The sequence below is a fragment of the Pelecanus crispus genome, chromosome 2, assembly GCF_030463565.1.
Source record: "Pelecanus crispus isolate bPelCri1 chromosome 2, bPelCri1.pri, whole genome shotgun sequence".
NCBI lineage: Eukaryota > Metazoa > Chordata > Aves > Pelecaniformes > Pelecanidae > Pelecanus > Pelecanus crispus.
Genome location: NC_134644.1, coordinates 5,473,299 through 5,490,447, shown reverse-complemented (window position 1 = coordinate 5,490,447; position 17,149 = coordinate 5,473,299). Strand labels below are relative to the sequence as shown.

The 17,149-nt window shown below is 41.9% G+C and overlaps 1 protein-coding gene across 1 annotated transcript in view; it reads right to left on the bottom strand.

The window, feature by feature from the left end:
* Nucleotides 1-473: 473 nt before the first annotated feature.
* The window catches only part of CRHR2 (corticotropin releasing hormone receptor 2), a 112,465-nt gene continuing 95,789 nt past the window's right edge, over nucleotides 474-17,149 (bottom strand). The window contains exons 10-12 of the mRNA XM_075705405.1: nucleotides 15,144-15,279; nucleotides 13,352-13,393; nucleotides 474-614 (exon numbers count right to left, since the gene is read on the bottom strand). Coding sequence (XP_075561520.1) covers nucleotides 474-614; nucleotides 13,352-13,393; nucleotides 15,144-15,279 — 319 coding nt within the window. The remainder of the gene's footprint in view (nucleotides 615-13,351; nucleotides 13,394-15,143; nucleotides 15,280-17,149) is intronic.

Genomic DNA, 17,149 nt, shown 5'->3' with positions numbered 1-17,149 from the left:
TGCAGAGAAGAAATTTTTACAAAGAAACAAGAAACGGGTTATCTATACACCAAACTGTTGAAATCATTGGGAATCAATGTACAGGGTGAGATAGGCAGTATGTTAAAAATAGTCTTTGTTCAGCACAATACAGAAGGAAAAAAACAAAAAAAGAAAGAAAAAAATTGATTGTTCCTGCCAGTGTGCTGTTTTAGACTTTGTATTGTGAACTTCCACAAGGTGCAGTCCGTGCTGAATCTCTTTCTTCTTTGAATCTGTTTCGCCACCACCTACTCCAAGAGGCTTTTGCCTGGTTGCCTTAAAGCAGCATCATGAATATGGGAGATGTGACTCCGCAAAAATGTGATGGGCACCTCATTGCAAAAGAGAGCAGTGCAGAATAAAGGAAGAAAGTTTGAAGAACGGGGCTTGGGGGTAGTGAAGAAAGAAAAACCTTGAAGGCCACCATGTGGTGCGTGTATGTGCGGGGCATATCACACGCTTGCTGTCTGTTTGATGCTATGGAAGCTGATTCGTGTCGGAGAGGTGGGGATAGACATAGCACGTGCCACACGTGCTCGGAGGGAGTGATGGTCTTGCCAGCGGTGCCACCTTTTCCTGACAGCAGAACGGACCTGATGGAAAAAAAAAGAACATGAACACTTGGAATACTCAGATGTCCTCTGTAAAGGGACACTAGACAGCTCTGAGACAAATGATGATATGTGTCAAGCCAATGAAACATGCAGGGCTTGATTCAGCTACCTAAACATGGGCATCTAGTGCACTTGATATTCTCCTGGGTACAGCACTCTGGGAAAAGCATGGGTTTCACATATCTCATGTCTCATATCTGTTGTCTTAAATACCGCAGAGCATTTCAAATAGCAATAAATGTCTAAGCTTATGCAATTGAGTCAAGCTCTCAAGATGCATGCACCTGATGGAGGTCTTCGAGAGACCTATCACAGGGCCTGTAGTTGCCCTGGCTTCCCTTGTATATGAAGGGGAATCACAGATCATCTAACTAAACATTGATTTCTGCAACACAGACACACCTGACCTAATCGCTGTGAACATCTTGTATAGGCAGTGGAGAGCTACTCTACAGTCAACAGAAGGTCATCCTCAAGCAGATGCTTACAAATATGCCAGATGAATAGGCCAGGCATATTTTGTTGCATGAACCAGAGAGACAGCTGGGAGCTCTAGTTCAAATATAAAGTATATAAGCAAGAGAAAGACAGGTGATAGGAAACCTAGCCTCAAACACAATGGGAGGGAGAGCTTAAGATACTCCTAACATAGACTGTAGTCAATTCCTGCCAAACAACTGGCATAGAAGACTCAAAGTCAGAAGCTGAAATGAAACATATAGACCAATTTATGGATATTCTTGTTGATCTCTGCTTACTGTAGCGATGAGAGCAATTCCGATCCATAACCTAGCAGCTAGGTAAGCCTACAAAATCAGGTGAGGTGAATCTGTGCCTGGCTTCTTGGACAGTCAATGGGTAATTGTACTCATGATACTTGGAAAGGATGTTGACATTCTACTGCCAACCTGAAATCCAGTCAACTTTGAAAAAAGAGCATTTTTGCACACAACCTCTATATGAAGCCAGGGCCTCCTCTGCCAAAGCCATAATTGTTTAAAAAGTGGGGTTATAAATAACAGAATGTAGACATTACACCTCAGCTACTGACCCATAGTTCTCTTCCTGACCAAGAGAGAACTGGTCAGTATGGGCAAAGGGTATGATTCATCTCCTCCTAAAGCAGATGTTCAAAGTAGGCCAGATCTGTGGTTAGATGAAAAATACCTGTTTCCTTTCATCAGTTATAAAGTGAGCCTAGACAATTAGCTCTGCTTTAGATTTCTGGATTATAAATTTAGCTAAACTTAGACAATATTGATATCTTACCCTGAATGTTTTTCAGTCTTTGATGTACTTATCTTCACTGCATCCCTCAAAAGTAAGGAAGTGCTCTTATCCCCATTTTACCACCAACAGGCTAAAGCTTGGGTATTAATAGCAGTGGTGGTGTTGTAGAGTAGACCTCAACATGGATCAGCTACTATGGCAACTGTACAAGGCCTGGGATGAGCTTGCACAGCCTGCGTGAAACCCATGATGACACAGCTTCTCGGCTATCAGAACCTGAGGCAGATCAAAGCCATCCTGGGTGTATCTATCACCACTGGGATTGCAGGGAAGATGGTGTTGAAATGAATTGTCCAAAGGTGAACAGCCACTGCTGTTCTCCGTTTCTTTTAAAATTTGGGGCCTGTCTTCATGTGCGGTGTGAAGTCTACTCAAAACATGAGGAACACTCCCTAACCTGATTTCAGACCAGCTCCAACATGCCGTCTAACAGGTGCTTAAATGAGCTGTAGTAGCAAAGGTGTTTCCCACCCAAACCACACACTGTCAGTATTAGGTGCCCAAGATGAACAGGAATGATGGCCTGATAGTTAAAATATACAACAGTTCATAAGGAGGACTTGGGAAGGGGGGACCTGTGCTCCTTCTCTCAGATGGTTTCAAACCTCCTATTTCTTGGTGGGCGTTCAGGGACTTAGACCCATAGTCTGTAGCACTACTACTTAGAAACTCTGCAGTGTTGTGGTCTGGCACCTAACAATCCTTTCTCATCACTAGCTTTGTCCATGAAATACACACCATTTCAGGCTTGTGAGTATCAACTTGGAAAACAGTTTTGCAATTTCCATCTTTCATGCCTTGTTAGGGCAATCCTGAAGCTGGAAATCTGGCTTTTCTATCAGAGACCTTCCAGAAGGCACAGATTGCGCAAAATGGACCTGAGGATCTCTTTCTTTTGGTTGTTTTCTTGACTGTGTGTGATCTGTGCTGCTTGGTCTGACACTTAAGACAAGTAGATGCAGATGTTTATAGTAAGGTGAGAAGAGTGCCACACTGGGTTTCTTTCTTTTGATTTTGAATCAATGCTTTGTTTCAATCTAAAATAACGGGTTTTACACTTAACAGGTGGGACACACCCTAGAAAAATAAAGGCTACGAGGAGAAAGGACTGCTTGCATGGAGAAGGGGAAGAATGAACATCCAATGAAAGAAGAATTAAAGTTAAAAGAGCACTGCCAGGAGGGGCATGATCATCACGAATGAACTTCCAATGAAAATGAGAATAAACAGTGCAGGGGATTTGTGGAAGAGCCTCTTATTATGAAGTAGTAGGTGCAAAACACCTCCCCTAGTTTCAAGATGGGGTTTGGTCAGTTTACAAAATTACTTAAATGAGGTAGTTATGTGACATAGCCAGAGTCAGGATGGGCTCACTCAGCTGTATGCTACTACAGTAGAAGCCAGCCTGGACTGCTGACTTTCACTGTCTCATCAAACTGACCTCATTTGTTCACTGAAACCTTCTGTTAAAACATGAGAAACAGTGGAAAGATGTGTCACAGTGTTGCACTTTCCTGGATGCCCACTGTTTGCAAACCTATCATGGTCCCACCTGGAGTGGCCAAGGAATACTTATTTCTCATTCTGGATTTAAGGGTGCATATAATATACACCCAAAGGCAAATATATGTGCCAGAGTACATACAAGGGGGGATGCATCTCATCTGAAAGCTTGATACCTAGTCTTAGCCAATTATTTACGTGTTCGTATTGAAAACAGACAATGGAGAAAGTGAGACAATCCCCTGAAGGAGGTGACTTAGATATGAGGAATGAGTAACTCCTTGCCCCATCTTGCTTCTCTGAATACAAATACAAATACAAAAGCTCAGCTAAATGTTGGGCCCCTAAGGCAAGTGGTATAAGTAACACGTAAAGTGTCAGAGGGGTAACCGCTGTCATGGGAAATTGTCCCATGAAGAACATGGGACTTGATCTGCAGAGGGATGTTGCCTCTTGAATGCTCATTTCTCCCCAGGTGTCACCAAATGCTGAGATACTGCTAGAAAAAGTTTTTTTTGCCTTTCTGCTGGAGTGAAATTCACCCTTGTACACGGAGCCTGTGATCCACTTAAGTCCTTCAAAGAGGTGAATTGCTTCATCTCTGGTGCAAAAGCAGCGAATAAATCTCTGTGTACAGCACAGTCTTGCTAAAGATGTTAATAGCAGACTGGCAGTCCTGTGAATTCAAGTATCCCAGGTACTCCTACAGCAGGATTTCATTGGGTTATAAAAAGGGGGAAGTCACCTGGTAGCCTTTTTGTGTTTCTGAGCAACTTGTGTGAACAGATACTTACTCAGACAGTGCAGCCAGATTAGATTTATCATTTGTGCTTCAAACCAATCAAGTCAAAAAGAGTCACCTGGAGATAAAGACGTCAGTCTAAACAAGCAGTTGTCCGAATGGCTTTTATGATATGGTTTGCTTACAAGCTTTGAGAAAAGATAAAAAGTAGTAACAAAAATGCTGTCGTTTTGTACAGCTGGAGCCATTCCTAATGGACTGGGCACATGGAAATAGACTCTGCACTTACAGGGGTGAGTGCAAAGCATTTCTTAATGACAGAATAATTCACTGCAATTAGGATGTGACCAGAGCGCAAGCAGAAAAGGTTAAGCTCAAATTTATCTCTTACAATTGAACTCAGAAACAAAATTCTAGCTTAACTTTAGGTCAGAAAAGAAAAAAGAAAACTGGCTGTGACTGCTATAATAACATATTAAAAAAGACACCAAAAAAGCTATTGCACAGCAGAAGAGTAATAGAAAAAGACAAAGCAAAATAGCAACTTCAAACCTGGTTGTTAATCTCCATGAGAGCAACTACCTCCATCCATTAAGCATTTGTAGAGTCAGTGCTGTGTCCTAGAGTCAGCATTAGCACATCTATGACCTGAAATTAACAGCACTTGCCTGTAATAGCCCAAAGATGCACACAGGCTATCATCAGCGGTTAAAGCTTAACAAAGAGTCTCAGGAATACAAATTATCAGCTTCACCTCTATGTAACTTTAGTTGCTTGAGATGACAAAGTTCATCTGTGCTGCTGAGCGGAGAGCTCAGTTCTCTGTGTTGATCCTTGGTCTGCCTTTTTCTTGCAGACAGCTACGCTCTCAGAATTACCCTTTTCAGCTCTTTGCACTTTGCGTACTGTGAATAATCACAGTTTCTGAACATGTGGTCAAATCAGATTTACCGACATATTTGTGCCTACAGAGTGTGGGCACTGCTCTCAGCAGGATTGCTTTAGAACAGTCAAGAGAAAGAATTCAGGTGATGGGATGGAGAGAAGTGAGTGGGTGACAGTTTTTCTTTCCTGATTGGATCACCTAACCGAGGCGTTCTCAAACTTTCAGATCACATCTGAAAATCACTAAAACCCACATCTGTTCATAAAAATTCTTAAAAACCTCTCCTCTTCCTCAGAAGAACAACAACAAAAAGAATGAAAGAGATGGAGAGAAGGATGAAAACATGCAGTCCTACAGCCAACGCTCACCCTATTGGTATGGCTTTGCAAGGCTCCCAGTAGACCCAAACTCTCAGACCAAAGATGGCCATGTTATCATTAGGCAAAAAATTGAACCAAACATCTCTATACAGATGCCATTATCAGCATTTAATCCTCCTAAGGCAGGGAAGGGATGTAGTCAAAACAATCCACAAGGCTCAAAGGAAACATGGCAATAAATCCTGTAATCTTACAAAAATGAAGCTCAGCTGGAGCTTTTTTTCTCCCTGAATAGCCTACATCACACCACTATTTTATGTAACATTGTTAAGTTTCTTTTTCTCCCTAAAAAATTAGCCTCCTTAACTGGTCTGCAATTCAGTTTTTTGGCAGAGTCTTTGGCAGCAGTTCCATACAACCAATAACAGGTGGATAGTTTTGCAGCACCTGCCAGACTGGGATGTTAAAGTTTTATTTCTAAGATCACAACAGTGCAATTTTGTTATCACATATCACTGTTCAAGAAGCTAGAACAGTTCTGACTAGTTATAAGGAATTGCCACACATTTTGGGGTGGAAGCAAATGCTGCTCCCTTCTGGGACACAAATGACCAGAACTAACCCCCAGAGAGGGAGAACATGAATGCAAGGAGCCCATCCCAAGCCTCTGTGATTTTGTTGTGGAGTGCTCTGGAGGCACGCTCAACAGCAGCAGTGGTGTAGCGAAAAGGAAGATGAGGTGGGGAAGGACCCTCAGGCCAGTTCCTACCTTTCACCATGCCTGGACTTCTCATTTTTCTATCTCTGGCAGGACCCCAGTCTGAAGAGACCTACTGGAGTCACAGCAATGAAGGTGGCTTTCTACCAGAACACATCTGTGTGTGGGAGATGGGTACTGAGAGGAGACTGCATTCCTGTAATTAACTGCTGCCTGGTGGTCCCAAAGAGAAGGTTTGATCCTTTCAGTTGACTCCATATTGACCAGGCATCCTCAGGGGCATCTAGGAGTAGTACTCATACTCACACTGTTGGAAACCTTTGCTCAGAAAGCAATCATTGTGGGAGACGGAATTAAACTTTAGCCCTCTAGTCTACCCCCATATTCATATTTATTCAGTGATTTGAAGGAACGCTTAATGCATGTCCTTTGGGTTCAGAATGATTAATGTGAAGTCTGCTTGGATTGATGGGCAGGTGGATGACTAACCATTTAGGTGGTGATTCATAGCTGGCAATTGTAATGAATAGCCTCCCAAGATGATCAGATCAAAGTAAGCCACTTTGAGCTTAACAGATTTTGAGAGACAGATGGTGCCTGGGTAAAGGGTCAACACAAAAAAATTAAACATATTTATCCTTGCCTTGCAACTTGTTGTGAGAATAATTTAGAGAGCCATACTAATGAAGTAACCTGTTCTATTCCTCTCTGGTTATGGTTTCTCTCTAAGTCAGCTAATTGCTTTCCATTTTAAATGTTAATTCATAGCTGATTATTGATATTGACCAGATAATACTGGAATCTGAGACCTGCTTGAGCTGAGAATTCATGCTTTGCAGGGTGATTTCTGACACAGGCCTTGCTAGTTACGCATGCCTTCAGGACATGGTTAGAAATCAAGGACAGCCACCTTATTATGGACATAGGACTCACATATTATAGAATAATTAAGGTTGGAAGGGACCTCAGGCCTCTGGTCCAATGCCATGATCACAGCAAGTCCAGCGTAGACTGAAATTATGTCAGGGCCTTACCCATTCATTTTGAATACATCCAAGGGCAGAGATCTCAAAACACCTCTGGGCCTCTTCTAGTGCTTAAACACCCTCACTATGATTTTTTTTCACCATGTTTAATTAGTGGAGACTGCTTTTCTCTGCCTAGCCCTTCATCAAGCACTATCACTTTATAAATTTGGGTCATTCTCACACACCGTCACCGTCATTCACAAGCACCCTGTTATGGTACAGATGTGTTGTTATCTCCCATTATGGTTGGTAAGGTTTCCAAGGATCACAGAACTCTCTGAGGGATCAACACTGGTCGTTACTGGAAATTACATGAAGCAGCTAATAATGAGGATAAGTGTTCTCTGGAGGCAGGGATCCTTCCCCTGTTATCCTCTTGTTTCCATCATGCCTTTGTTGAGGTAGCAGGAGTGGAGCTAGACCTATCAGTGAAGTTCTCATTCCTCTGGAGGTTCACCACTGGCTGGCTGGAAACATTTAATTTCCTTGTCTGGGGGATGCTGCAGCATCTGAGATCTGACCTCCTCGCCTCCAGACTGCAACAAACAGCAGCCGTAAGACCAAAGCTAACACAACCGTACAGAAAGATGTATTTGGAATTTGAAACACTATAAATGGACTCTTTCCCTCTCTGAAATACTTTATTTTCTCTCAGGAGAAAAACATTACTAGCAAGGAGGTCTGGCTGAGAAGGTAGATACCACACTTGAAAGGGAACTGGAGGGAAGTTCCACCTTCCTTTAAAGATGCTTTACCTGGAATCAATCAAAGACAGACTAGAAATGCTGGGAATGCTGTACCCATCTGCCTGTGAGCAGAAGGTTTATACTAAACAACTGAAAGAAGACCCTGGAGACAAAAGTATGAAGAACCCCTAAGTGAGCTGTGAGCCTAGAGATCAACAAAGAGTGATTATAGTGCTAGTGAGTGTCACTGCTGCCTTCTGTTGTCTTCCCTTGATGCTCTCCTATGAAAAGCCAAAGGTGACAACTGTCTCCATTGGCCTAATAACAGTGAGCCTCTTTCAGTACTGAAACTATAATTAGTATTTTTCCCGGGTTTTATATCATGCAAACAATTATAAGGCTACTCTACATATGCCTAAAGACTATAATCTTCACTGAGCCTTTTTTCAGTTTCAGGTCTGCCTGTGACCTGGATAGGATAGTGTGTTTTTATCCAACATTCAGTTCTCAAGATCGTTGTCAGAAAAATCAGAGATACCATGTGAGATGTATCCCACACCAGATACCCTTTTGAAAGACAGGCTTTAATTAAACACATGTTATCAAGCTCAGTCACTGGATTGAATTCATCTGCTTGTACTACAGAGGCTGAAGAGACGATTTAGTGGTTTCTGTGGATCTATACTCTCATCCAAAGTTACATAAGGATGAGATATCATGAAAGCATATCCCTGATTATACATTATTATCTTGTTATAAGCAAACTGATCTAGGTAGAATAAATTTCATCAAGTAAAAAAACCTAAAGATTTTTTAGTGAACTGCAATAAAATCTGTCCAACAGGAATTTTGTGGAAATGTATTCTCTTCAGTGCAGTTTCAAGCCATTGTATCTATCCTTGCTCCAAAAAACTCCATCTTGAACTTTTTTTTTTAAAAAAAAAACAGTGTTTTGTGAAATTAAATTCAGTCTTGTGATCTGTGAGTTGATAGAAAAAATTTTGAGGAGCATCTTGATTTTTGCAGTCACTGAAAAAGAAGCTCACAACCTACATTCATTCTTTTTAAGTGGCATTTAATGTGAATGCATACATATTTTTCATTATGCCATTTTTCATAACTTCTTAAATTCTCAGAAACCTGTCATCCTAAATTTTCTTGGAAGTCCAGAGATGCTCTTTACCACTCAGATTAAATGAAATTTGCATATTTTTGCCCTCTAGTGCTGGCAGATTTTATCTGTGTCCAAAAATACAATGTTTTTTTCCATAAAGTCTCTAGACAAATTAATATGAGTCAAGTGCCAACGGCCTCTCATGCCCATTCATGGCACACACAGTTTGTTCAAAACAGCTTCAGAACTTTTCAGAAGCAATAAAATACAAAAAAAAGTCAACTTTGTATCTAAACTGCTGCTTCTTCTTAGGTTCACTGAAATAACTTGTGTATAATATATTTGCTTGGAAAGACATTAATATTTAAAATCTGAAGGATCGTATCTCCAGTAGAGGGGCCCGAATGATACACACTCTCTCAAGACCTGGCCCATAGGCTTAATCCTCACTGCAGCCAGCAAAGATAGTCCAGTGTGAAACATTGTGTGTTGTGGAAATGAGGGAAAGGGAGGTGTTTGTGTTCCCAGGTCAAATGCCTGCTCCAAAGCATAAGGAAATAAACTCATCCCATTTGAAATACTTAGCATGGACTGCAATTTAATAGCTTCACTTTTTCCCTTCAGTGATCCCACCGCTAAACTGTCAGACCAAATCACTGCAAAATCAGGACCACGACCTATTATGGTGATATCTTGTATTACCAAGGTGCCATCTTCAGTTAGAGTGCTGGAGGCACTGCCTTCTCCACTAGAACATGAGATCTATTCAAGCAGCACAGCTGTGTAACTCCTCTGATCTGCGGTAAAAGAGCTTATAGGAAGAGAAACACTCTTAAGTAATAAGGACATGTTTGTTTAAATCAAGGGAGGCAAGGGGCATTGCACAGAAAAAATTCTTTTCTGTTTCATTTGCCAAACTTCACAGATAGAACACTGACAAAAAGACAGAAACTTTGATAACTTCCATCTGCAATCCATATTGTTTTGAGCTCGACTACAGGCAGCTATTGGAAGTTTGTAAGTACCCAGTGGTATCTGTATCAAATATGAAATGGTAGAGATGCAGCTGAGATCACAGCGTTATTAAAGCTCTAAATTAATGGATTTTCTAGCCTTTTTGCTTGTGTCATCATTCAGACCAGACTTGCCACTGGGATGAATAACTGTTAAAGACTATTACATGCATTTAAAGAACCCAACCCTGTCATAACTGGAAAACCTGAAGTATTTAAAACATTCTGAGATAGCAAGTCATCAGCCCATCTATCACAGAGACAGGAATATTGGACTCACTGAAGAGACAATAATTCAACAAGGCTTCAGTGATATTTATAAAGATTTCAGGCTACTGAAGGACTACTTACAGGCTATTTTCCTCTTTTAGAGCAAAATCTGCTGTGGATCTCACTAAGAGTCCTGGTACCTCAGGTGGATTGAGTGGCATTACCTTCATCACCACTTCTAGCAGGGATGCCCCTCTGAGAGCGACTGATGTCAGGAGAATGCAAATGATATTTCGGTACTTCTGTACTTCTGATGTGATGCTGTTCACATGCACTAAGAAATACAGGCTTTTTCATAGCAGATAATGCAGGAAAACAATGTACTGCAAATCTAACTGAGCAGTAAATCAGTATGGCTTTCACTGCTTAGACATGGAAGTTTACAATAAGAAAACACACTTTTGCTATGCTAACAACCAAGGCCTTCATATATGCCTCAGCTGGCAATGTAGCCTGTACAGGCCTCTCACTTCACAAGGGGGCAAGACACAGCATTATTTCAAGCTTCTGCAGTGTGATGTGATGTGGCCTTCAGGATGTGACCTGGGAAACATAAGCTCTTTTTAGGATGCTTTGTGAATATGTGGAGATCTAGGGAGGATAGGCACTGTCACAAGGGAGAGCTTTTATAATAGTATACTATAAGATGCAATTTTTTTTCTGGACAATATGATTACAAACCCAGAAAGCTCTGAAAATTCACTGAATTTGCTACTTGTTTCTAATCTGTGCAGAGCTGGAGCTAGAACGGAGCAGGAATTCCATCCTTTAAAACCTTTATAATACTTCAGAAACATTCCCAAAGTACCTTAAGATGAGTCCAGAGTCCTTTCACAGTTTTGAAGTAGACAATGCTGCAATATTTGGGGGTTTTAGACATATATTATATCTCAAAGAAGTAGTTAGGGAGTTGACATGGTTTAGCCAGTCAAGTGGAAGTTGCACATTAGATGTGCACGTATGGCTACAGGGAAGATTTTGCTCACAAATTCAGGTATTTGTAGGTGTCTACATGTGAGCAGAGTGTCTAGGTATCCATTATAGTCAGTGGAGAGCCAGTCCATACTACCATTGAAGACTAGAGCTGTTCAGGTGAGCAAATGGAGGTGTCTATTGTAGGCTAAGCTGATGAGAAAAAGATTGTATTGACTGGCTTGAATTAGTGACATAGAGAGCTTGTGCCATTTAAGAAGCCACACTGTATCCCACTTGGCTTCCCACTTCCCAGTCAGAAGGTGGGAATCTTCTGTAGATCCTGTATTATATCTGGTAGACCTATGTGGATGCCTCAGATACTCTATAGCTTCTCAAGTGGCACTAGATATCTATGTTTAGGGAAATGAATCAAGATCACCTAGATCACCCAAGTTGGGTGTTTTAACCTTCAACTGACTCCCACAGAAATGCCCATTCAAACTGTAACAGTACTGTGATAAAGCTGGGAAAATCACTGTTATGGAAATCAGTAGATTGTTATCAAAGCATAGAAGAAGTATATGAGGTGAATCATCCTGACTTTCAACAAGCCTGATTATGTCTAAACTCATTTAAGTTACAAGAGATGGGAAGTTGGCTCATGGCCTTGGACAGCAAACTTCAGACTGCTGTAGCGAAGGAGATATTTCTCCCACTACAAGACAGCTGAAAGAATCCCAGAACAGCCAAAAGAATGAAAGCCTGGTATGAACAGCCAACTGGTCCCAGCCCAAGTGGACAAAATGGAAGTGCACTAGGGTGATACAAAGTCCTGACTGACTATGAAATCATGTGGCCCAGGTTCCAGCCCCTGATGTTCACTGTGACACCAGTGAAAAAAAAAAAACAAAACAGAAGAAAAAAAAAGACAGAAGAAAAGCCTGCTGTCTGCATGGAATATTCTCCTTCTGCATTAAAAGTGTCAACCTGATGAGTATGACAAGTACTACTGAAGGGACATGCCAAACTTCTGGTGTCTTTAACCTCATCAGATTGTGAAGCACAGTGGCTCACAAGAAATAAAAATGTACTGTCACGAAGCTACTCAGATATATGGCAAGGTTTTGAGGTAACTGTAGTCACACAGTTGAGGTGTCTGTACTTTTGGGGGAAGATTTCACCTCCTTATTTATTAAAAGGCAAATGGAGTGGTCGGAATCTATTGAAGGGAGGTTGAAAGAGAACTGAAAACACTCTGCTGCCAGTTTATAAATGTAGCATGTGCCTAACCTGCGAAAGCAGTGTGGCTTCTTGTTAACATCTCCTCAGAATTATGAGGAAGAGGGGAAATGAAGAAAAGCAAAAAAAAAAAAAAAAAGTGGTACTTCATTGGCTGAGGTATAGAAAATGTTACAGAGCAGCTGGGTGAGAAGACATGCCCATTCTTTCTCAGTGCCACACAGGGAGCCCACAATGAAATGAAGAAGCAGCACAAACAAAATATATGCTGATACAGCAGGAATAATTAAGACATTGAATTAATTTCTGCAGAGACCCAAATTTTAACTGGACAAAGATGACACGCTTAAGTGCAGGTAAATGAGACACTAGCAGTGTAAGCGGGGGAAAAGATACAAATCTCTCACACTTTGGGGTGTACGTCAAACACTGAGGGATATTAGTGAAACATTTCTTGCTTGAGTAGCAGTACCTTAAATTAATTCTGAGGAAAACCACCAGCCCTGTTCCCAACCCTCTTTTCTGAATGCAACAGGTATTGACCACTCAGAGGTACATATCGACACAGAAAAACTAACTCAACTCAGCATGGCAATGCCACCATATAAATGGGTCTCCTGTGGCATATCCTTAACAAGAGCCCAGATCAGAAGTAACGCTCATGTATGCCCAGAAATCATATTTGCAATTAATGAGAAAATTCAAAGAGGTCTTAAAATGAAGAACAATCATTTTATAATCTGAGAAGACTTCTTTTCCTCTGCCCTGACTTGCCAGGTAATAATCTGAATTTGATAAAGCTTTGTGAACAAAGGAAACCTGCAAAGAGGGTTGGGAAATTCAGATGCACATTAAGAGAAACTTGTGCAAGAGCAACAGACTGATGGGACTATGACCCCATGTACAAACTCCTCATGTCCCTATAATCAGGCATTCAAGTAGGTTCCACCTCCCGAGAATTAATGACGCTGACAGCAGGGGACACTACTTACCTCACCATTCAAGAAGCAGTAAAATACTGACACAAAGAAACCCTGGAAAGAACAGAAAGCAGTCAATTGTTAGGTAAGTATTTTAACACAGAGAATCGGGGACTGAGCTTTATTCTGGGATCATCCCGAGCAAAAACATAATCTTGTTGAGATCACCCGTTTCCAGACAGAAGAAATCTTTATGCTACAACTTCATGAGAAAATACTAAGTGTCTTGCAGCTCACAAGTGAGACACGAGAGCTAGAATCTATTCAGCTCTTCCACTGATAAAGGGGATTGCCACTTCAGGTGTGCTAAAGCACATCTACAGCTTCCAGCTGTCTCCCCAAAATGGCACAGACCCCTCACAGGTTCTATGTCATGCTCTATGCGGATGTCTCAGACACTTACAGGGGGGTGTCCAATGGCCTTAGATGGTCTTGTTTGGGCAAGTGTATCATCAGGTTGCTTACCTTCACCTGAACTGAATTGCTCTGTGGAATCTATTGACAGCAGCAACTAGACCCCTGTAATGACTGCGAAGATTGTAATGACTATAATGGAAGCACAGATGACAACATGATGACGCTTTCATCTCTAAACCTGTGAGCGGAATCCTACCCATTTTGCTTTCAGCAATGGACTGTAATTATTGTCACCATAAAGGAGAGATTCCCTGTGTTTTCTTTCTTACATACGTCTTCATAATACTAACAATGAAATAAGCAGTGTAGCATTTTTTGAGACATTGAGCATCAGCAGCTAAAAAATACAATTAATTTTAGGGAATGAAAAATATGGATCGGTTCACTGGTAAAGGCTAAAATTCCTTTATTCATAGATTAAAAGGGATGTTTTTCATGTTGGATATTTGGTTGTGATTTCTGGTGGGATGCTCTGTGTTTCAAAGCCAAACATGCAATCAGTACAAACAGTAATCCAAAGCTTAAAACTTTTGTAATCCATAACCCTAGATTTGGCTTGACAGCGTGTGTGCTGTGTATTTGTATTGACATCCTGGGTATCAGAGTGCTGGTTCCTGCAGATATCAGAGGTAAAATATAAATGTCAAACATGGTTCCACCCTAGTTCAAGAAGGTCTTTAAGCAGAGGTAAAGCTGTAGGACACATCTAAGCAGAAATGTGTGCCTAAACACCATTCAAAGTCTTCAGTCACTTTTGGTTTTATGCCAAATCCAGAAAGCTGGGGCAATTACTCACGTTCCATTGCCTTTTACATCCTGGCAGAACTCCTATTAAATTCAGGGGAGGGAGGAGATAGCGTATGAGTTCTCAGTTGGTAGGGTCTGATGGCTGAGCACATCAGCAGGAGAGCTGGAGTGAGAGGCTGGGCAATATAGCTAACGTCTTAATCAAGGAAGCCCAACAGGTAGCTGTTGTTTCCCTTTGTTTTAGCAACATCTAGTCTAAGTCTCAGCTCACTGTGTGCTCTGTGAAGAGAGAGGTACCTTGGGAGGGTGATTCATCACCTTCTCTCAGGCAGTTTAGGGTAGAATGAAACATCATCTCTCTCTCTCCATTGACTTTAGATGGAGACCAGGTGAGGAGCTGTAGCTACAGACTGAACATAGTGCTGATGTCAAGAGAGAGGAATTCCTCCAGTACACACCTGAGAGGAGATCTTCACTCCAAATGACATGCTTATATATCTATTAGGTAAGCATGGACAAAGCTGAGCTATTTTCAACTAATATTTCTATCATGGACTTCATTGCCATAAGTTTCATTGCTGAAAAGCACTGAGGATCCTTTCAGCAGTAGTTGATACCAGCTGTAAACTTGCTCTCTTACCTGAAAAGACTGCAGAAAGGAATTGAAATAGATGAAGACAATCTGGGAAATGTCATCTTCACCAGGGTTGACAAAGAAAAGCATATAGGTGATGCCTAGCAGAGGCAGAAGAACTAACGTTGCCTTGACTGCCTTCCTGTGGGCAGGAAACAGAAAACACAAGTGAACACAAGAACGAACGGTTGTGTTATCTGAACCACTGTAGATTGACCCAATCCAAAAAAATCACTCCTTTAATGGAGAGAGGGGATGAGTCTCAGGGCAATTCAGAGGGAAGTGAAGTACCTAGGTCAGTTAGAGAGGGAACTTAGGTGCCTCCTTAAGGCAGTTCAGCACTTGCACATGTCAAACAGGGTGAGAAGAAAACAAAAGGACCGCCTGCTCAGGGCTGTTCAGTATGTACAGTCACTGGAGGAAAGAAGCATTTTAAGAGGGAAATTCACATGTCAACTTCTGTCCAGTGTCTAACACGAGTGAACGGAGTTAGGGAACACAAGTAATCCCTGTGGGTACCTCCATCTCTCGAGGCATGCTGCTAGACCATTTGCTGAGGATAGCAGTGGAAGCATATATTTGCACAATGGCCAAATAATTTGAGCTTTTTCCCAGGAGGACATCCAAGTTCTAGACATTTCTCAGCCTGCCTGCACAGGAACAGTCCCAAAGTTCGTGACCAGCTGTCCTGGTTTCGGCTGGGATAGAGTTAATTTTCTTCCTAGCAGCAGGCATAGTGCTGTGTTTTGGATTTAGTAGGAGAAGAATGTTGATAACATGCTGATGTTTTTAGTTGTTGCTCAGTACTGCTTATGCTAGTCAAGGACTTTTTCAGCTTCCCATGCTCTGCCAGGCGCACAAGAAACTGGGAGGGGGCACAGCCAGAATAGTTGATCCAAACTGACCAAAGGGCTATTCCATACCATATGACGTCATGCTCAGTATATAAACTGGGGGGGGGGGTTGGCCAGGGAGCAGCGATCGCTGCTTGGGAACTGGCTGGGTATCGGTCGGCGGGTGGTGAGCAATTGCATTGTGCATCACTTGCTTCGTGTATCATTATTATTATTATCATTATTATACTGTTACTATTAGCATTACTATTTTACTTTATTTCAATTATTAAACTGTTCTTATCTCACCCCAGGAGTGTTTCTCACTCTTACTCCTCCGAATCTCTCCCCCATCCCATCGGGGTAGGGGGAGTGAGCGAGCGGCTGCGTGGTGCTTAGTTGCTGGCTGGGGCTAAACCACGACACCAGCTTATTGTGTAACCCAAGATACAGGCTCCTAAGGTCCTCAGGCAATGAAAAATACACGTATCTAGGGCTCAGGAAAGGATATTTAAGAGGGAGCCCAATTGCATGTCCAAAAGGCTGGATAGAGTTTAGCAGGGTAGCAGGGAAAGAGTGGCAGCCTCCACTTTGGGCTGTGAAGCCACAGGTGAGTTTGCTAGTTACCACTTTTTGACCAGTGCCTGATCACTTGGAGAAATGTGTTCTGGGAAAGCCTTTGCCTTTCAATCCTGCTGTTTGTCCCCACACTCTGAACTCCAGGGGACAAACAGGCAACTTTTTAATATCCCTCCCTTTCTCTCTCTCCTTGTTCCAGACAGTTTCTGTCCTATCAATGAGGCTTGCATTATGGTGAAGCCTTGAGATTCTCTGCAGGTTTGGTGAGTGATTTCTTATACCTCAAGGTGATGTGGTAAGTGCACAATTTAGCTGCTGACCAGGGCGGGAATGCTGTGGCCATGAGACCTGCTCTATGCCCATCTTTTGATTCTGTCTGGAGTGTAAATGCTTTCCCTCTCTCTGCCACACCTGCACACCCAACTCAATTGCTTAGCGCTGTCTTATAAAGAAACAGATGGTGCACAATGAAGCATAAGTGATTGTTAACAGAATTATTAGGGGCTATTCTTTATTATTGGTGCTACAATAGTGTCTTGGGATGTCAGTTGCAAAGCAGCACCTCATGGTGCTAGATACTGTACAAACACAGAAGACTGC